At 32.4% G+C, this 22953-nt stretch overlaps 1 protein-coding gene and 1 pseudogene across 1 annotated transcript; one reads left to right on the plus strand and one right to left on the minus strand.

The window, feature by feature from the left end:
* Window positions 1-2344: 2344 nt before the first annotated feature.
* On the plus strand, window positions 2345-14048 carry LOC114402922 (cysteine-rich receptor-like protein kinase 10). The gene is made up of 7 exons (XM_028365616.1): window positions 2345-3951; window positions 11707-11853; window positions 11957-12078; window positions 12365-12575; window positions 12734-12968; window positions 13060-13213; window positions 13606-14048. The coding sequence occupies exons 1-7, from the start codon at window positions 2379-2381 to the stop codon at window positions 13942-13944; spliced, it is 2781 nt and encodes a 926-aa protein (XP_028221417.1). The 5' UTR covers window positions 2345-2378; the 3' UTR covers window positions 13945-14048.
* A 1608-nt stretch (window positions 14049-15656) lies between these two features.
* On the minus strand, window positions 15657-19995 carry LOC114402936 (annotated as a pseudogene).
* Between the last annotated feature and the right edge of the window lie 2958 nt (window positions 19996-22953).

Genomic DNA, 22953 nt, shown 5'->3' on the forward strand with positions numbered 1-22953 from the left:
CTACCGCTCCAGCCTCCAGCCACATTCGGACTCTTCATGTGCCGCGGAGACCTTTCTCCTACCCTGTCAATTCTCAAAAAGAAGCCATACAAAACTCAGAAGCTCCCCGGCCAACACCTCTAAACAAGTTTAATCAAACAAGTATTTTTTTTTTAATTTTATAAAATCAAAAAATATTTTTAATAAGAGTAGTTATCAAATTAATATTATATTAAACAAGCTCCAGGATTCTCATTCTTAATTCTTTAATTTGAGCCATCATCAAAGATCTTGCTTTCTCTCTAAAAGTTGCAGGATGTTAAGGGTGAAAGCTCATGTTTTCTTGAAGCACTTATGAAGATTTTTTCTCTTCTTCTTTAATCTTTGTTGTCTTTAGAAGATGTTAAGGATACGAGAAGGATGTTAAGGGTGAACCCCTGTCAGAGTATTTTTATGTAACCTATAAATATTTGATTTGAAGATTTTTAATAAAATTATTTTTCTGTAATTTATGTTTTCTAACCATTGGAGCAATAATTAACTTTTTTTCCGGTGAAATCGTTTTCTTTTGCAAATCGCGTGGAATCATGCACCCGCAAGTGTGCTTGTGTCCACAAATTAATTAGTAGTAGATGATATCCAAACGACCTTTTCCACTCTCTTTTGTCTTCTTTGAGCAACAATGTTTGAGAAAAACATGGAACCATCCCAAGAAACAGTTCCAACTCATCTGCATGTTAAAAAGTAAGAAAATGAGAAATTGCTTTTGATTTCTTTGTATATTTTTCAGAAAACAATTTCTAAGACTAACCAAAAAGTTAAAAAAAAGAAAGTCCATAGCCTTTTCTTTTTCCACTTTTTTTATTCATGGGCCAGATAGCTAGCTTCTACTAAGGCTGTGTTTGTTTTGCGTATGGAAATAATATACCGTAGACAAAATTAGGGTCCGATTATTAGGTACCAACAATTTAATTAGAAGGGAAAAATTCTCTTCATAGACAGTAAAAATATAATCGATTCTTTTTATTAAAAAAAATTTAGGGAAATTTCTTTTAAGCACAAAAATCGATTTTCTGGAAAAAAATTGATTTTCTTTTACATAAAAAATATTATTTCTCACATATTTCTCTTAAACCAACCAACACAAGATATCATTTTATTTATATTCTATTTCTTCTTTTTTAATTATTTTTCATCTATTGAATTTTCTTCTCTAAACTAAACACAATCTAATAAAGGGAGAAGTCCAGAGTTTTAAAAGGTCTAATTTTTATTTCCTAAAACAATAAAAACATAAGAAAACAAATAAAATTATACTACAAATTTATAAAATAAAACAGATAAATTTTTCATTCTGAAATTTATTTATTTGAAAAATGAGTTAAAATATATAAAAAGTGACTAAAAAAATACCGAAAAATAAAAAAATAGATATTTTAAGGAATTCTTAAAAATGGATAGTCGAGAATAAAAATTAGTTAGTGTTCATACGTTCTTAAGAAGGCATGTATATGTTCATTTTATTTTAATCTTTCATGTAAATATAATTTGACAATTTGTATTTATGCTCACACAAGAATTATTATTTCACACTCACGTCGTAGCTACACAACGCACATATATGGCTTAGCAACTATCAAGAAGTGATAACTTTTATTATTATGTGAAATAGAAATTATAAATCTGTGTTATATATATAATCTTATATTAATGGTTAAGATTAAAAATTAGTTAGTGATTAAATGAACACTTAAAATATTCACATATAATTTTGTTTTAATTTTGATCATTCATATATGATATAATAGTCTATATTTGTAGTTGTCATTTCTAACAATGAAAAATGTTCCCATTCCCCCCCCCCCCCAAAAAAAAAAAATATACATAGGGTGTGAATTTTCATACTTAGTTTTTCATAATAGATAATGAGAAAAAAAAATCAGGATTCTCTCTTATTTTCTGGAAAAAGGTAAATTTGACGAAATTAACATGAAATTTCATTCCCGTTGTGCTACACGGGCAGATTCAACAAAACATCCGAATCAAGTGACCGGAAAAATCGAAGGCTGTTTTTTTAAAGTTGAATATACCAACGCTCATACTTTTTTTTTTTGACCGAAAACGTTCAAACTTATTGACTGGGAAATCATTTGGAAGTTGTTATTACAATTTACACAATCTACTACGTGAAAGTGAAGACAAATAATCGTGACTTACTGCTTCATTGACTGGGGTCCTCTGGCTAGGCAATGAGGGGCTTTAGTTCAAGTTTCAAGTACTAGTCCACAGCCCATAGCCATTACACTATATATATATATAGAACTGCAAAAACCATAGCATATCCATCTGTGACATGCTAGTGCTATTTCTATCAAAGAATAAGATTAAAACAAGTCCTTATGGCTTCCTTCAAGTTTGTCTACCTCTTTATCCTTCTCACCTTGACCAACAATTTCGTAACCACTATAGCACAGTTCGACCGTGGTGATCTGAACTACGATTGTTCAGACAACCTAACCACTCCAAACAGCACCGTCCAATTGAACGTGAAGACCCTTCTGTCTTATTTATCTTCCAACGCCACAGCTAACAAGCAATACTACAACACCACAGTTGGCAGTAGAAACCACTCCGAGAGTACTGTCTATGGAATGTTCCTGTGCTGGGGTGACTTACCCCCTCAGCTTTGTAGCCAGTGCGTCGCAAATGCAACCAAAGACATACTCTCCGATTCATATCCAAATTGTTCCTTGTCCACAAATGCTCGGATTGTGCACGGAGACTGCATGATTCGCTTTTCCAACCGTTCTTTCTTCTCTACCGTTGACTCAAGTTTTTACTTCGCTGCATGCTCCATTTCTGATGCGTTCGACAAAACAAACTGGATGAGTGTGCTTTCCAAAACAATTGACGAAGTCGCTGATGAGGCAGCGAATTCGACTGTTGGTGCAAAGAAATATGCAACAAAGGAAGCAAGGATATCTGGAGGATTTCAGAGCCTTTACTGTGAGGCACAGTGCACATCTGACCTCTCTCCCCAAGATTGCCGAAAATGTCTAAATGCTTCCATAGCGAATAGTCAACAGTTTTGTGAAGGTTTAGGGTCACCTGTTTCCACTCGTAGCTGTAGTATTAGGTTCGATGTGTACCCTTTCTATCGCCCCAGTACCGCTCTGGCACCAACAGGAGAGGTTTCCACAAATTTTTCCACCACAGACTCACAACATCCTGCTTATCTTTCCCACAATTGTTCCAGCAACGAAACCATGATCACCACGGACCGCGCTTTTCTATCCAATCTCAAGTCCCTTCTCTCATCCTTGTCTTCCAATTTCACCACCACCAAAACCGGTTTCTCCAAGACCACCGTCGAGGGCAAAAACCCATCTGACACGGTGAGTGGACTCTTCATGTGCCGCGGGAACCTTTCCACTATTCTCTGTCAGCAATGTGTCCTAAATGCGACCCAACGAATATCCTCAGAGTGCCCCTCTTCCAAAGAGGCCATCATATGGTACAATCACTGCTTGCTTCGCTATTCCAATAATCGCTCATCCCTTATCTCCACAGTGGACACAACTCCAACCTATCAAAACTTCAGTATCGTCAATACTTCCAATCCCAACCAGCTGCAAAGCTTCTTCACTTGGACTATGGCGACTACTTTACCTGAAGTGAAGTCCGTGATAGAGGACAGTACCATTAAGAATTATGGAACAAAAGAAGTAAAACTGAATGATCAGCAAACCCTCTATACTCTTGCTCAATGTACGCCAGATCTATCTAATGACGATTGCGGCAGCTGTTTAGACAAGATTTTCAAATACGAAATTCCATGGTGTTGTTTGGCGAGTCCAGAGGGAAAAGTACTATCTCCTAGCTGCTATATCATGTTTGGGTTGTCCCCTTTTTACACAGATGATGACCGAGTTGAGGCGTACAGGCAACCCAGTCCTCCTCCAACAAGTGCAGGTGATGTTCCTATTCAAGCTATTTTTTCATGCAAACATCGCCTAATTAATCAACTTTCAAAGTTATGGTACTGAACTTTTCTGCAGTTTTAAAGAAACTACACCAAAAAAAAAAAAACATTTCATTTTCTGTTAAAAGAAAAATTATAAACAATTTAACTGACATACACATTATCCAACTTATTTTTAATTCCAGAGATTCCCAATTCTCGTATCAATCCTTTTGAAAAAAAAATCAAATATCTTTTGAATTCTTTTGTATAATTTATTGTTTCTGAAATTTGAAAAAATTAAAATCGTTTCTTCATATTTTAATATTTATTCCTTTTTAAAAAAAATATAATCTTGATAAAAAAATATTAAAAGTATTTTTGTTAAAAATATACTTGTTTATTTTTAAAAATGTCATTAAATGATACTCATGTCAGTATAAAATACTGTCAGTATATAATTTTTTTTCTACGTAAAAATTATGTGTATACAACCTGTTACTCAAATGAAATATTGTAAAATGATATCTGTATAATAAAGTGAAACCAAAAGTATAAAATAATTTGCCACCTAGTGGTGGACACAGCTACCTTCGTTTCAAAGTAATCGACATTAATTTTTTTTTCTCAGATTGACAGAAACAACAAAACTTAACGAGTAAAATAAATTTCTTTAAGAAAAAGGTTTGATGAACATCCATTGTGCTTGTGAAATATCGGGAGAGAAAAAAAAAATAGAAATGATAAAATTTATGATGTGATAAAAAGAAAAACATAAAGAGAAATGAGTTTAAAATAAGAGTGTTTTTTTTTTCAAAAAAAAAGAGGGTATTGGTGTATTATTACTCTTATATTAAATCATCTTTTTTATTTATTCTCTATCATAAGGTTGATATTCCATCACATTAATTATTTACTTAGAGTAAAATTAGAATTAAAAATTAATGCTTCCTCGAAATCGTAAAACAATTTAATATGGATTTTTGATTGTTAAAACGTCATTTATTTTAAAATAGAGAGTATTTTTTGGTAAAATATAGAGATTATAAAATAAAATTTTAATAATAATTTTTAATAATTACAAAATAGTATTAAGTGTCCTCTTTATGCATACTAGCTAAGTAATTAATAGCCCTTTTGCTAATTAAAAAGTTAAGTAATTAATATTTTTTAATAAATTTATAATAAAATTACGTAAAAAGTTATAATAAAATGTGTAAATAACATTTTTATAAAAATATTATTTTAATTTTTAACCATGCCTTAAATATATTAATTAATAGCGGTGGTCTAACTACCTCGAATGAAAAATGAGATTAAATAATTCCATCTTAAATGAACCAATAAAATTCTGTGCATAAAAAAATCTAAACAAATTAATGAATGTTATTTTATTGAATCACATAGGATAAGATTGTCTTAACCATTTTTAGTTAGAGTTAGTTAGACAAACCTAATTAATATTATCTGTAATAATTATATTGTTGATATCCTAAGTCAACATAAAAAGATACGATTCTCTTCTTGCATTTCTCAACTTAATCTAAATTTATTACATACAAGATAACATGTTTTTTTTAGTTTCTATGCATTTCTCATATATCATTGAAAGTTCCTTATATCGCGTAACACAGAAGTACAAGATAACATTTTCATGATTATGAAAGTTCTGTCCACGGAACACAATATTATTCCTACTATTCCATAGCACCCATGCAACTCCACACCAAACATATTTCCACCTAGCTTGCGCAGTCCTACTATCAAACAACAAATGATGTTGTTGATAATGCATTTCACCGATTCTGGTAGCACCAGAGTTTTAACCATGCATAACACCGTTTCCATATATCGTGTTGAAATTGCTATAAATTTCTAGAATATTCTTAAATATAATATGTATGAATATGGTAAAACAATCTAAAACTATAGTGTATATGAATATGGTAGAACAATCTAGAACTATAATGTGTATAAATATGGTAGAACAATCTAGAACTATAAATGTATGTATAAGATAGAACAATCTAGAACTATCATGATACTAATCTATCATGAAAACTCTAGAAAGACCTAAAGTAATGTAGAAACATTCACCATCATTGAGAGGTTTGTGACTTGAGCCTATAAATAGGCAATTGGTATGTTGTAATTGACAATCCAAGAAATCAATGACATAGCCTTCTTTTTAAAATAATTCTCTAAAACTATCAACTATCAACTATCATCTAATCAACTACCAACAGTGGTATCAGAGCTATGCTCGGTCATACATTGGGCGTAGTTATCTTACCTACCTACCATTCCAAAATCCTCCCAACTACTTCAAAAATTTCCTTTGTACTATTAACCCACTCTAATAATATTTTTTCTAAGCTATGGATAACAATACTCAATCGTCAACTATTTCTGTCCCTATCTTCAATGGTGAAAATTATGATTTCTGGCGTGTTAAAATGGAAACATATTTTTCATCTCAAGATTTATGGGACATAGTAGAAGAAGGTTTCACCATTCCCGTGGATACTTCAGCTCTTAATGCATCTCAAGAAAAAGAGTTGAAGAAAAATAAACAGAAAAATTTAAAGGCGTTGTTCACCTTGCAACAAGCGGTGACTAATCCAATTTTCCCAAGAATTATGGGAGCTAAGACTGCTAAAGAAGCGTGGAACACATTGCAGGAGGAGTTTCAAGGAAGTGTTAAGGTACATGCCATTAAACTTCAATCTCTAAGAAGAGATTTTGAACTATTGAAGATGAAGGAGTCTGAGACAGTTAAAGATTACTATTCTAAAGTTAAAGGAATAGTTAATCAAATGAGAGCTTTTGGGGAAGATATTCTTGACAAGAAAATTGTTGAGAAAATTCTAATTACTATGCCCCAAAAGTTTGACCCAATCGTGACAACGATTGAGGAAACCAAAGATCTGTCCACTCTATCAGAGACAAAACTTGTGGACTCTCTTGAAGCATATGAGCAAAGACTATATAGGCATAAAGAAGATACAATTGAAAATGCCTTTCAGTCAAAGTTTAAATTTCAGCCCCAAAACAAAGAAAATGGAGGAAAGAAAAATTATAGAGAAACTTCCAGAAGAAGATAAGGTTCTAGGAATTTCCTTAAGAACAAAACATATAAAAATCCTCCATGCAATATATGCAAAAGGCGAAGGCCACGCAGAGAAAAATTGTTGGTTCCGTAATATGCCACAATGCAACCATTGCAAGAAGTTTGGGCACGTAGAGAAAAATTGTCGCAACAAAAATAGGCATCAAGCTAATATCGCAGAGGAGCATGATCAAGAACAATGTACGTTCTACGCCACTCAAGACTCAATAAAAGAAAAGGGAGGAAACTGGTACTTGGATAATGGATGTAGCAATCACATGACCAAGGATGAAACTATTTTCAAAAGTATTGATGAGTCTGTCAAAGTCAAAGTTCGACTGGGAAATGGAAGTGTGGTTGAATCAAAAGGCAAAGGCACTGTCATGGTGGAGACAGATAAAGGTACGCGACTCATCCATGATGTCTTACTAGTTTCCAGTCTAAAAGAAAATCTTCTAAGCATTGGTCAAATGATGGAGAGAGGCTACACACTTCACTTTGAAGGAGGTGTATGCAAAATCTTAGACAACAAAAATAAAAGGTCTGAGATAGCCCAAGTAAAGATGAATAAGAGCAATAGAAGTTTCCCTCTAAATTTAAAATATGCAACAAACATTGCCATAAAGGTACAAGTTGATGATTCATGGCTATGGCATCGAAGATTTGGCCACTTCAACGCACATGCCTTGAAGTTGTTACATGAGAAGAATATGATGAGAGATCTTCCAAGCATAAAGGAGAACAATGAAGTGTGTGAAGGATGTCTCCTTGGTAAGCAACACCGATTTCCTTTCTCAACAAGCGGAGCATGGAGAGCGAAAGATCTATTGGAGCTGATACATACGGACATTTGTGGACCAATGAGGACACCATCACATGGGAACAACAGGTACTTCATACTCTTCATTGATGACTTCTCTAGAATGACATGGGTATATTTTCTAAAAGAAAAATCAGAAGTCTTTGGAGTATTCAAAAATTTCAAGGCCCTTGCTGAAAATCAAAGTGGAAAACGGATAAAAGTACTAAGAAGTGATCGCGGCAAAGAGTACACCTCTTGCGAGTTTGACAGATTTTGTGAGGATGAAGGCATTGAGCGACAACTTACAGTCGCATATTCTCCTCAACAAAATGGAGTGTCCGAGAGAAAGAATCGCACGGTTATGGAAATGGCTAGATCGATGCTCAAGGAAAAGAGACTACCTAACACATTCTGGGCTGAAGCAGTCTACACTGCTGTTTACATACTCAACAGATGTCCAACTAAGTCTGTAAAAGACAAGACTCCAATTGAAGCTTGGGACGGGAAGAAGCCATCAGCAAAGCACCTAAGGGTCTTTGGATCTATATGCTACATTCATATTCTAGACATGAAGAGGCATAAGCTTGAAGACAAGACTATACGAGGTATCTTCCTTGGGTATAGCAATATCTCTATGGGCTACCATGTCTACAACTTGCAAACTAAGAAACTCGTCATCAGTCGAGATGTTGAAGTTGATGAGTACGCTTCTTGGAATTGGGATGAAGAAAAAGTGGAGAAGAACGTTCTTATACCCGCTCAACTACCTCAAGAAGAAGCTGAGGAAGAAGACCCAGGTGAACCACCTTCACCTCTACCACAACAACAAGATCAAGAACTATGATCACCAGAGTCTACTCCAAGACGAGTAAGATCTTTGGTGGACATATATGAAACCTGTAACTTGGCCATACTTGAACCTGGAAGCTTTGAAGAAGCATTAAAGCGGGAAGTATGGTTCAAGGCAACGGAAGAAGAGATACAGATAATCGAGAAAAACAACACATGGGAGTTAGTAAATCGTAAAAGATATCATTGGGGTTAAGTGGGTCTATAAGACAAAGCTCAACCCTGATGGCACCATACAGAAACACAAGGCGAGGCTAGTAGCTAAGGGTTACTCACAGCAACCCAGAATTGACTACAATGAGACATTTGCACCAGTAGCTCGTCTTGATACCATAAGAGTTCTAATAGCTCTTGCGTCACAAAAAGGATGGAGTATCCATCAACTAGATGTCAAATCCGCCTTCCTTAAGGGCGTACTTGAAGAAGAGATCTATGTGGAGTAGCCACAAGGATTCGTGTCTGAAGGCAAAGAAAGCAAAGTGTTAAGACTAAGAAAAGCACTCTACGGTTTGAAGCAAGCACCTCGAGCATGATATAGCAGAATCGATCAGTATTTCATGGATCGAGGATTCAAGAGGAGCAAGAGTGAGCCTACACTTTACATTAAGTCTCAAGGTCAGAACACTCTCTTACTCTCTCTATATGTAGATGATCTTATCTACACGGGAAACAAGATGAGCCTACTAAAATCAACTGTGACAACAAATCAACAATTGCAATGGCGAAGAATCCAGTTCATCACATCAGAACAAAACACATAGCAATCAAGTATCACTTTATCAGAGAAGCTGAAGCAACTAAAGAGATCAAACTCGACTACTGCAGAACAGAAGATCAAATTGCAGACATATTCACGAAGGCTTTGCCGAGACCAAGATTTGAAGAATTACGAGCTATGCTCGGAGTCACAGAAATTTGCATCAAGGAGGAGTGTTGAAATTGCTACAAATTTCTAGAATATTCTTAAATATAATATGTATGAATATGGTAGAACAATCTAAAACTACAGTGTATATGAATATGGTAGAACAATCTAGAACTATAATGTGTATAAATATGGTAGAACAATCTAGAACTATAAGTGTATGTATAAGATAGAAGAATCTAGAACTATCATGATACTAATCTATCATGAAAACTCTAGAAAAACCTAAAGTAATGTAGAAACATTCACCACCATTGAGAGGTTGGTGTGTTGAGCCTATAAATAGGCAATAGGTATGTTGTAATTGACAATCCAAGAAATCAATGACATAGCCTTCTTTCTAAAACAATTCTCTAAAACTATTAACTATCAACTATCATCTAATCAACCACCAACATATCCATTGCACAGGGGCACCATAATAGAGTATGAGCCATCGATTCATCATGTATTCCACAAAAAGGGCATGTGAAGCAATGTCCGCCTCCTCCCATATTTCTTATTGCAAAGTTATCTCCACTGGGTAGTCTATTTCGAAAAAGTCTCCGAAGAAAAATGTTAATCTTTGGAGGGAGCTTTAAGTTCCACATTTCAACAAGCAAAGGGTCAAGTGTAGACCCCAACAAGAGATTATTCAGAGCCACAAATAGTGATTTTGTGTCATAGGACCCAGTAGTTACAGTAGCCACCGCCAACTATCCATAACTTCCTTTTGTAATGGTATTCCTTCCACTTCTTCCACCAGCCTATCAAACAAATTTTGCTCCCACTCAAACCACCCCCTATGCCAAGTAAAATTCCAATAGCACTGCCCTCCCTTCCAATAACCCATGTTTGCAATAGTAGCCTCCTTTTGAGATGAATTTAAGAACAATCTAGGGTACTTTGACGCTAAAGATTGTTGCCCCACCCAACAATCACTCCAAAATCTAGCCTTGTCCCCCATACCAACCTTCCAAACCACCTCAGACTCAAACCACTTTGACTCATTTGATCCACCACACGTATTAGGAAGGTCCCTCCACCATATAGAAAATTTATTTTTCCTCCACCAAAATTTCTAAACCTCTTTGTCCTCCATACTTTGATCTTAGAATATCGCTCCATAATCTTTGGATATAAGAACATCGTTAAAAATAAAAACATTCTTTACACCAAATCCTCCATATTCTTTAGGTTTACAAATTGTATCCCAACTTTTCCAACACATTTTTCTTTTTCCCTCCTCAGACCCCCACAAAAAGTTCCTTTGATACTCAATAATCATCTTACCATCCTTCCTAGGAACTTTTAAAAAAGAAAAATAAAACAACTGACAAAGAAGACAACACCGAATTAATAAGACACACCCTATCTGCAAATGACAAGGTCTTGTATTTCCAAACTGACAATTTTTTTCAAATTTTCTCACCACTGGTTGCCAAGTCTCCACTAGCTTAGGGTTGACACCATATTAATTACTTTAATAATTTGATGCAAGTATTTAATATTAATAAGTTGTTGGTGTACGTCTTATTGAACTTGTTTCCTTAAGATCTTGTTTTAAATTTTATAAATGAAAAAATATAATTAAATTTTTTTTTTACAAAAAGATAATCAATTAGATTTCTCATCGGTGATCATCATTTAAAATTTTATATCAATATTATGATTGATTTAATTTTTTTTACTAAAAACACTGTCAAAGTACAAAGTAAAATACTTTAATAGAAAATATTATGTCGGATCATGTAATTTTATATTATTATTATTTAATTAATCACAAATAATTATATATGATAAATTTATTAAATTTTAAAATATTTATTTTTAAAATTATATTAATAATAATTTGGGATGAAATGAATTTGTCATAAAACAGTAAAATTGTTTTATATGGTAAGTGACCATAACATTCAACTCATTCTTTACAATAATTACATTTACCTTCTAGTTATCACTATTACACTTCACAATTCTTGTCACTTTCTTCTTTTCTTTTCTCTTCCTATAGCAAGGCATTTCTGCTATTGTCATCATGACTCATTAACAATTATTATATCGATCGGTGCCTGAAGGACATGTGTTAACTTCTTTTGTAGAAAACAATAAAGGTAGGTCACGGTCAATTATTATCATAGTTGTTGTCCTCATCGTTGTCTCGGCGGTACTCCTTTCCTTTTGCTGCTATTTGCGATGGAGAAAAACAAGCAAAAGTATTATCTACAAAACTCTTCTCAGAAAAAACTGTATGTATTGTGATTGGGATAAAATTATACTTCAAATGTTATTATTTCGTAAGTTTTAAGAAATTTGCTAACCTAATTCAAATGTTTAAATATTTTGGTGTAGTTGGTCATGAAAGTATCAATTTAGAGGGATTGCAATTCGATTTGATTAAAATTAAAGCAGCAACAGATAATTTCTCACATGAGAATAAAATTGGAAAAGGTGGATTCGGAGAAGTTCATAAGGTAAGAAAATTTGATAAAACTTTTAAAGGATTATTTTCAACACACGTTATAATATATTTTTTTACACACTCTATTATTAATTAAAATTTATTAAAAATTACAAAAAAAATAAGAGAGAAACTCATTAAATAAGAAATTAAAAATTACAAAATTTTAAATAAAAATAACCGAGTATGTTTAAAAAATATATTAAAAAGATGGTTTTTAACATTTCTCAGACTTTTATTTTCCTTTTCTTTATCATGTTTTCAACTCAAACAACTATTGATGATTTATATGCTTTTAGGGTATTCTTTGTGATGGTCGACGTGTAGCTGTCAAGAGGCTTTCAACAAGTTCTAAGCAAGGTTCAACTGAGTTTAAGAATGAAATTTTATTAATAGCCAAGTTACAGCATAGAAATCTTGTGACATTTATAGGTTTCTGCTTAGAAGATCAAGAGAAAATTCTTATTTATGAATATATGCCAAATGGGAGCCTTGATTACCTTTTATTTGGTTAGACCCCTTCAACCTTAAACTTTTTTTTTAAGTTAAAGTGATTTATACATTATGTATGGTTTTAAAACACCATACCTTAAATTAATTCAAGTGATTTGCTATAAAATATGTTTTACTTGCTTTCCCTATTTAATTTAATAATTTTTTTTTTGTAGGTGGTCAACAACAAAAATTAAGTTGGTTGGAGCGTTACAAGATCATAAAAGGAATTGCTATGGGAATTCTTTATTTACATGAACATTCTCGACTTAAAGTTATACATCGTGATCTTAAACCTAGTAATATTTTATTAGATGAAAATATGAATCCTAAAATATCAGATTTTGGCATGGCTAGAATTGTTGAAATTGATCAAGATCTTGGAAATACTAATAGAATTGTTGGAACATAGTAAGTTTTTCTCATCTATATATTTTCTTCTTGTGATCTCACTTTTACATGTTATAGTTTAGATAAATGTTTTTTTTTTTTTTTTTTGTAGTGGCTATATGTCACCAGAATATGCAATGCTTGGACAATTTTCTGAAAAGTCAGATATATTTAGTTTTGGCGTCATGATTCTTGAGATTATTACTGGAAAAAGGAGCGTGAATGCTTATGAGTCACACAATGTTGTGGAAGGGCTCATGGGTTATGTGAGTATAACAATCTAGAATTTTTAAATAATTATATATATATAATATAGTCTTAATTATCTTTTTATTCTTTGTAATGTAATGTTTTTTGTTTTTATAATATTTTTTGAAAGATTTTATTTCTTACATTTGTTTTGTTTTCGTTCTTAAAGTAATTTACATAACATTTTAAATAATAAAAAATATTATCTAACTGCTTAAAGGACAAAAAATAAAAATAAAATTAATTTGAAAGGATTAAAATAAAACAAAAAACATTTGCAAGAACAAAAAAACACACTAAATTATAATGATAAAAAAGTATTTAAATCTATAATATAATATAAATCAAAATTGATTTTAATTTATATAAATGTTATAATATGCATATTAATTTTGATAAACTTTCATAGGTTTGGAGACAATGGAAGGATCAGGAACCGCTAAGCATCTTGGATTCAAACATAAAAGAAAGATATTCACAAATGGAAGTTCTTAGATGCATTCATATTGGTTTATTGTGTGTTCAAGAAAATCTAAATGATAGACCTACAATAACAACGATTATTTCATATTTTAACAACCACTCACTTGAATTGCCATCTCCACAAGAACCAGCATTTCTCTTACACAGACGTAGAATGGATCCAGAGATCGTTATACAACAAGAATCAAGTTTGAGTCAAGCTGCCAATGGTTCTGTGCTATTCTCTATTAATGAGATGTCGGCTAGTGATTTTTATCCTCGATAATTATTTAATTTCTTATTTGATAGCATTGTCTACTTTTGTTTCTAATGTATAATAAACTTTCATTTGGCACTTATGTTAATATACTCCTCCCCAAAGTTTCACTTTTTGGTAGGACCTCTATTTTGAGCGGTGGTTAGTATTTGGTTATTTTGACTACTATTTTGTTTCACTTCAATAAAATGGAACTATATGGATAAGAGTGGTTATTTTATTTTATTTTTAATTTTTCATTTCACCCAATTCATTAGGCTTGATATGTTATGGTTGGATAACTTTATATTTTGAGCCAAGTCTATTACCATATTTGAATGATGAGACCTTGTTTGGTGAATTTTAGCTACCTCTCTGTTGAGTGGTTGAGATATATTTGTTATTCTTGAGATGTAAAATACAAATGAACTGTCAAATTTTCAAAAATCTTTTGTTTTGTTAGAGTATAGTTCATTGTGATCTTTAGGATTGCCAGGTTAAAAGACATTTGAGTTAGTGTTTGTATCGATTATTCCCTTAGAGTGGGTCATAACATATAAGAATTTTTTTCATATTAAACACGTTTCATTTTTTTTTTAATTAAGGCTGATTTATCCTACTAGCATGATACAATCATACAAAGCTATACTGGGACTACGACGCAAATTTATAAGAACAAAACAAGTAATTAAACCAATAAAGCATCATCCCTACTTTTAGGTAATCGCTAAAATAATAAAATTATATAACTAGTCTCAAGAGTATTGAATATTCATCAATATAATATAATGTATTAGTTAATATATTTCAGTTAAATTTAGAATTTGATTTGAATAATTTTTTAATATATAAAATATTATTTAACATTATTTATAATGGTTAAGAAATTACTTTATAACTTCTTTTTACTCTAAAAAATGCTAAGAAAGCGAAATACTTTAAAAATGTTTCATTAAAACTATTTTAAATAGAAATTTTAAAATATTAATGCCAGGCAAACACATGAAGGCATGCAATCTAAAATTTTGTTGTTTTAGTTATAAATATTAATTTTTTCCCTTGAAAAAATAAACAATGTTAACTTATTAATGAATGTGAATTATCTAATAAAATTGTTTAAATATTAAATTTTATAATAATAATCTTAAAATTCATAATTAATTGAGAATATAAAACATTTTACATTCATAAAACTTATTATAATTGCTATAACTATAATTAGCAAGAAGCAGCTGTTTTTTTCTTGGGGTTTAGATGGTGTGGTGCCAAATTGCAAGTACCTTCCAAGAAGTTTTATTAGTTATTGTTACTATTATTCAAGGAAACCAAGTTCTACGGTTACGGAAGACATGGCGGTCCAGTCACGGTGCCGGAGGCCCATAGAATGGAAAGTCAGTCTCGTACCTCACATAACAGCCAGGTCTAATAATCCTCGCACTCATACCAATCCTGTTGAATAATTCTTATTCCTCTTATTATCTTTTATGATACGTTTTAAATATATTTTAAAAGAATTTAAAAGAAGAATTTACAAGTCAATCTGACCCATCATCTGTTAAAAAAATTTCAATAAGGAGAATTTATATATAAGATAATTTTATTTCCATAATATTTTTTTTTGCAAATAATTTTGAGAGAGGTATGAAAAGAAAATAAAAATGTTAGCTGGTCTAGTAAAAAAATAGAGATAAAACGTAAATAATTAAAAATATATATATTGTGAAAATTTCATTCTGAAATTTCATTAATTACCATTTGCATATAAGCGTATGCCAATATGGTCTATTTAAAAAATATATCACACCAACAAATAAGGCGACTTTCAAGATATTGTATTATATTTAGTTGAGAAATTTATATTGCTTTTCATTTATTCGAATAAGCAAATGAGTATATATAACCCGTTTGAGCGAAATCTAGCGAGGATATAGCTCAGTAATTGAAGCCTCGTTTACGGAATTCTGAGTTGATTCACTTGATCTTGTTTGGCTTGAGTTATGCTCCGTGAGTTCTGATGATGGAAGGCTTCTAGTTCTACTATCCACAACAAATGCAGGTTCTGAAGGTACAGGGAGAGTGAGAGAGTAGCTGTTTAGCATGAGCACAACAGAAGTCATGGTTGGTCTGCCAGCGTCATTTTCTTGAACACATAATAATCCAATGTGGATGCATCTCATTATTTCATTTCTCGAACCATCATTTAATGTGGGATCTACAATATTTGTAGCTGTTCCTTCCCTCCAATTTCGCCATACCTGCATGAATTTGCTCAATTGCTGATGCTAGTTACTTCACAATTCCATTTGTTCTGTGAACTAAGAAATAAATTTCCAATCCTATTATGTAATGACAATGAAAATATACTAATTTAGAAGAAAGGAAGAACCTACAAAGGTCAATAGATCCTCCACGTTCTCCCCACGACGAATACCAGAGTTTTTTTGGCCACTTACAATCTCAAGAACCAATACATCAAAACTAAAAACATCTGATTTTGCTGAAAACTGGCCATATATTGCATACTCAGGTGCCATATATCCACTGCATGCCAACCACAAGCAAGTTTAATTACTCATACATTTTAGTAACACTTTTCAAGGTAATGTAAAATATTTTGTTTGACAGTTTGATTGAAACTAAACTTTCACAACTAAGCATGAGTGGCAATAGGTTGATAATGTAAAATGTTTTACTTGACAGTTGATTGAAATTAAGCTTCTATAACAAAATATAAGTTTATATGCTCACACTTACTAGGTTCCAACAATTCTACTTGTATTTCCTTGAGTTTGATCCACGCGAATCAATCTTGCCATCCCAAAATCTGATATCTTAGGATGCATTTGTTCATCTAAGAGAATGTTGCTTGCTTTGAGGTCTCGATGTATAATTCGCAATCGAGAATCCTCATGAAGGTAGAGAATTCCTCGAGCAATACCTCCAATGATTTTGTAGCGTTTTTGCCAATTCAATTGTATTTTCTTTATTGGATCTATATATACACACCGAAACCATATAAATGTTAAAAAAAAATTAGTAGTCAGTAGTATGTCTTGAACCAGAACTAGGAAACAGAGTAGCAGTCTAATTATGCTGATATTCTAACTTACCAAATATGAAGTAATCAAGGCTTTTATTTGAACAAATTCATAGACAAGTAGCCTTTCTCTTCCTTCCAGGGAGAAACCAAGTAGCCTAACTAAATTTCGGTGCTGAAGCTTAGCCACTAAAAGCACTTCATTCTCGAATTCCATATCTCCCTGCCCAGAATCCCTTGACAACCTTTTGACAGCAATCACTTGTCCATTGGAAAGCTGACCCTGAAAATATATCACAGTCAAGTACAGTATCCGAATATACCAAGTTTTGATGAAGAGGTGATTTTTATCTGAATGAAAAGTGTCTTCTTACTTTGTAAACAGCTCCAAAACTGCCTTGTCCAAGTTTATTACAATCATCGAATTCGTTTGTAGCAACTCGAATGGTGTCAAAGTTAAATTGCAATGACTCAGCAAATGTAATTTCATCTTCATCCTTATCTTCTTCTCTTTTAACTTCACATGCACGAGGATCCGGGTAAAATTAGTGAGTATATTTAGATATGATAAATGAATGCAGGCAAAAAAATAACATCTAGAGATTTAATTTCTCAAGAAATAATCAGAAGCAGATTGCTAAATTGATTTCCCCTGTTACCTAGCTTCTAGCTAGAAGTAATTTGAGCAACACATGCTTTTAACTATGGAAACACTTTAAGGTTTGTCAGAATGATTTATGTTAGACTACTACTATTAGTGAGTTATTCATATGTGATCAATGAATGCAGTCAAAAACTAACATTGAGAGATATAATTTCTCAATAGAAAACTAGAAGGAAATGGCAAAATTTATTTTCCCTGTTATCATTCCTTATTCCTTGCTAAAAGTGATTGAGGAAAGCATACTTTGAACTATTGAAACATTTATCTATTATTTTCCGCCAAATGAATTGTTTCTCGCATTATTTAATAGAAGCAATACTGTAAAGCAGAAAGAGTTCAGTTATGATTTATGTTAAACTACTGCACCTTTAAATTGTAAGACTGTTTTTTATAAACAAATGACGGTAAATCCATGTTTAGAGCCTTCAGACTTACTTTCAATTTTTTTCCTTGGCTTCCAGAGTCTTAGATAGATGCAGAAAAGACTGAGCACCAAAACAACACTACCAACTGGCACTACTATGGCGATGATAGTTCGTGACGTGTTGCTTTTTCCTGCACAACATGGATCAAGATTAACAAAATACACAAAAGTCCATCAGCTAAATATACAGAAAAGGTCATCACACTAGCATAAGCCCCATTTTTAAAAAATTTCCTTTGGTTTACATATTTTAAATTTAAGAAATGTGATTTGTACAATAATTTTACAACAAATATTAAAGAGAAACAAAGAAGCAGAGATATGAGAAGAAAGTGTGAGATATGATGAGTGATATTTTTATTTTTGGGTGAGATATGATGAGTGATACAAAAAAAAAATTGTAAAAATTGTTAAAGGGTTATGATATATTTGGATATTGATGGATCAAAAACACCTTGTCATTGCCTTTCATTTTTCTTTCTATCATATTACATAATCAATCATATATCAATTATCTATTTCTCCTCTTTTTCTTTTCCTGTATCTCTCAAGATATAAATAGTCAACCGGTATCCTATAATCATTTTCAAGTTGCTGAGAGATGGAGAAAAGTTACAGAACACATACAACTTTACACAACTATATGTAATATTTTCATTAGATTAAGAAAAGGGAAGAATTGATTCATAAAATCAACATGAGTTTAGGTGTGAAGAATACCCTGCTACATATTTAATATTTTTATTTTAAAATTATAATATAAATAAATTAATACATTAAGATAATCACAAAAAAACAACATTTTAAGTTAAAATAAAAATATACAATATAAGAATAAATTGTAGGATTCACATAAATAAGTTAAGAACTCTGATAAGAAATTTATCTTATTTCTGATCGATATGACATTCTAGCTCCATAACTCTTTCAATTTTAGGTTGAAAGTGTATGGAGAGATAGATTAAAAAAGAAATCCTGGGGTTCTGTTTGGTTGTTCTATTATAATTATGAAGCTGTAAGCAATATGAGTAAAACCTAACGATTACCTTGGGAAGAAGTGTTGTTGGTGGATGGTGATTGTAGTGGGGTCGTTGGTGGTGCATCTGGGTCTAACTTCAGCGTAGGTCCGTAGAAGATGTAAGGGTCAAATCTAATTCTACAACTGGGTTTTACAACATTACCTCCAGCCTTGCCACTGCAACACTCTGGAATTATTGAGATAGCTTCCTCCAAACACTTGGTGCAATCTTCAGACGATATATCAGGCGTGCACTGTGCTTGAGCGTATATGGTTTGAAAATTTGGAGCTTTTGCACTAGCTGTAGCATACTTACTGCGAGAATCACCTGATGCAGCTGTGCGTGTTAGATTCCTCATCAAGCTCTCGAGGGCATCATTGAATTGGTTCACCGAACCTGTTACATTCTTATCGTAGTAGTTATGATTCGTAGGTTGGTTTTCCATGACACCTAATATGGAGCGGTTAGTGTAGCGCAACATGCACTCAACAGTCCACATAATAGCCTCTTTTTGGTTTGGACAGTCCTTTGTGAGAGAGACTCTGGTATCGTTGAGGATTCTGAGGCACTCATCGGGCTTAAGATCGCCTCTGCAGAGACCAATGGCGTATACTTTGTCTGTGCCTTGGCCATATGAGAAATTGTAGAACCCATAGTTGATTTCTGTGTGGGAAGAGAAACTGGATAAGAGGGTGTTGACTGTTGAGGTTGTTGTGATACGTGTTATGGATCGTGTAGTTGCCTTTGCTGTTATCACAGGGTGTCTGGGAGCTGGCTTGTGATATGATTATGACAAAGAGACAACAAAGGAGGCTGAAAGAAACAGAGGCCATTGTAGTTGTCCTCTTGTGTTCGGATTGATGTCTTGCAGAGTTACACAAGCTTTTATCTGTTCGGGGGAATGGTGAAGTGTTTGATTTTTTCTAATGTTGTTGAATGCTGAAGTTCTTGACTGACTACCAAAGTCTTCTACGATACAGTAGGAAAGAAATGTCATGTTCTATTTATTTGATATGAACCAATTGATTGAGATTTTCAACTTATTTTAAAAACAATACAGTATTACCAATTTTTTAGCATGTTAAAAAGGAGCTTAAGTGAACCCATTTTACCAAGTACGATTCCTCTCCATTTATATAACATTTTCCGGTTGGAAAGACAAAACACGACCCACAAATTTCAATCAATAGCAGGTTCTCTTAATTTTCGATTTTGTTATATTCAAGAATTCAAATCCGCTCGTAAGTAAATTCGATGTAACATGTTCAAGCCACAACCTTCGAATCAGAACTGTTGGAAAAAGAAAAGTGGTTCAATGGTAAATATTTAGTGAGATAATAGACAAATAGAAAATGTGACAAGAAATGTTATATAATAAAAAAAATATTAAACAAAATGAGATAAAATAGAAATAAACATCTTGTATAAATATATAACATTTTAGCCAACTTTTTCACCTACACTTTCTCACTCTTTGTTCTGATTTTTTCTATTAGATAGGATAGCTTTTTTCATTGATTAAGAAAAAGCGCGGGTTCAGAGTTCCTGGTTATTCTTGATTGCTATATGACGTGATTGCTTTGGGTTGAGTCTTTTGAGAAGTTTTGTAGTGTTTTTGTGATAATTAAGTTGGTATATTTTTAATTTCAGTACAATTTATTTTAAGTTATATATATATATATATATATATGAATATAAACCAAACAGGCTAATTAAATGGTGGTTGCTACTTGTTAGACCAGCTAGAACAATAGGTTTGAAAGTTGAAACAACCGCGTCTAGAGGTATACCTTCTTTGTTGACTATAGAAAGTAGAAACGTGTTCACGGGCCTGTTCCTCCCAATCTCTCATTAATGTTGGTAAGAAAAAAACTATAAGGTAATATATTAGTCTGGGATGTTAATTTAATAACTTGCTAAGCAAAAAGCTATAAAGTAATATATTAGTCTGGGATATCTAGTATATTATTACCAACACATTAATGTTGCATAATTTTTTTTGTTTTTTTCATGGTAATATACTAATATCAAATAATTTGTGAATATGACTCATTGACGAATTTTTATTTTTAAATGGATTCAAATTAACTCAAATAATTTGTGTGTATTATTTGTATCAGTCCACTCAACTCACTTATATCCATTAAAATTTAGGTTGAATTATAAGTTTTAATATTTGATCGGATGATATGTTAATTTATATTAAATAATTATTATTGATTATTTTTATATACAATATATTTTTAAACTTTAAAAAATCAATTACTATTTCTATTAGGAATTAAGAAGAGAGTATCTTTTCTGTTCTCACAGTTTCATTCAATTACTTTCACAAAATTAGGATTTCAATTGTAGAACATCTATTAGGATTTCATAAAAAGGAGAGAGTAGTGAGACATTTCCAAAGATTCTCCCATGGATGCAAGTCTGAACCGCATTTTGAATGTTGATAAATTTCATTATATGGAACAGAACACCACCAGGCAACTCACTCAACCTGTCCCTCCCCTCTTCACGCACTCTCTCACTTATTCTCTGCAAGTTTCCCTTAATTTCTTTTCCTTCTTCCATTGATACCTGGCCAAAGAAAAGTGATAATGGCATAATGCCAACCCTAGCAACATTTGGTAATAATCCCCAAAATAAGAAGTTGGTGAAAAGGAAAGGGAGGTTTAACTACGGGGCTTGGTTTGTGGATTGAGCAGCTGAATGTCCAAGAACCAAAAGAAGACGCTGCGCATCCAAATGTGCTCCCGGGGGAAAATGAAGGATGACAGACCCTGCGGAGAGAACTATATGCAAACTCATCTCTTTACGTTTTTGCATTCGTTCCAACTTCGAATATGAGATCCAGCTCCTTCCTTAGTCTTTATTGCTACCAGTGCTGCTGATTGATTTCTGTTGCCTATCAACATGTCACGAGTGCTGTTGGGAGCTTGCAAACAAATTAATTTGATGCAGTGATGGCAAAAGAAGAGAGTGCCCATTTTGCAAATAAATTATTTTATTTTAACTAACAAAAATTGGGCCACAACAAAGGTCAAATTGTATAAGAACATAAAATTTTACCCCCTACATAAATAGAATTTGATAAAATAAATGACTGAATAACAAAGATATATTCTAATGCAATTTACTATACTACTCACTACATGGTTTTCAAAAAAAAAAAAAGTAGTGTAAAATATAGATCCGTCTCTGGCTTCTACACCACTTTTGTTTCATGTTTGCAATGAAATACTGTAATTGGTTCCTATATATAATTTTTTTGAAACTTTCTATTATCTTTCATTCATAATTTTAAAACTTGAACCATTCGTCAAAATATTGAGTCACTAGTTAAATTACATTTAATAAATTATTTAAAAAAATGTTGCTATGAAATACTGACTCGATAAATATCAACTTTGATCAGCCTACGTGGACTGATTCTATACTATACAATTTCTAAATCTAGCTATGACAACTGGCAATGCGTGCATTGTATTACATTTTCCAAGTCAACTATGGTCAATGCATTTTGCTAGCTTTGCCTTTTCCCATCCAGGGTGAAATAAGAAAATTTACAGAAGAAACAAAGCACTAGTATTCAACCACATGGCACAAGCTGTGACAGGTTGTAACTTGTAAATAGAGGAAATTGGAAATTTAGTATTAATAGTAAATTCTGTCAGTGATATACTTCAAAAATAAGTACCAGCATTTTTATAGACTAAATTATAGTGATCTTATTAAACAGAAATAGAAGTTCCACTTCTTATTCATTTGTTGAAACTAGTTCAGGTGCAAAATATCTGCCTTCAGAAAATGGAGGTTCAGATGATTGAGCAAGATTAATTGTAGATTCTTAGTTTAAAGTTTAAACTATTTATTTCTCCAAATAATTGTTGTCAAT

The sequence above is a fragment of the Glycine soja genome, chromosome 20, assembly GCF_004193775.1.
Source record: "Glycine soja cultivar W05 chromosome 20, ASM419377v2, whole genome shotgun sequence".
NCBI classification, from domain to species: domain Eukaryota; kingdom Viridiplantae; phylum Streptophyta; class Magnoliopsida; order Fabales; family Fabaceae; genus Glycine; species Glycine soja.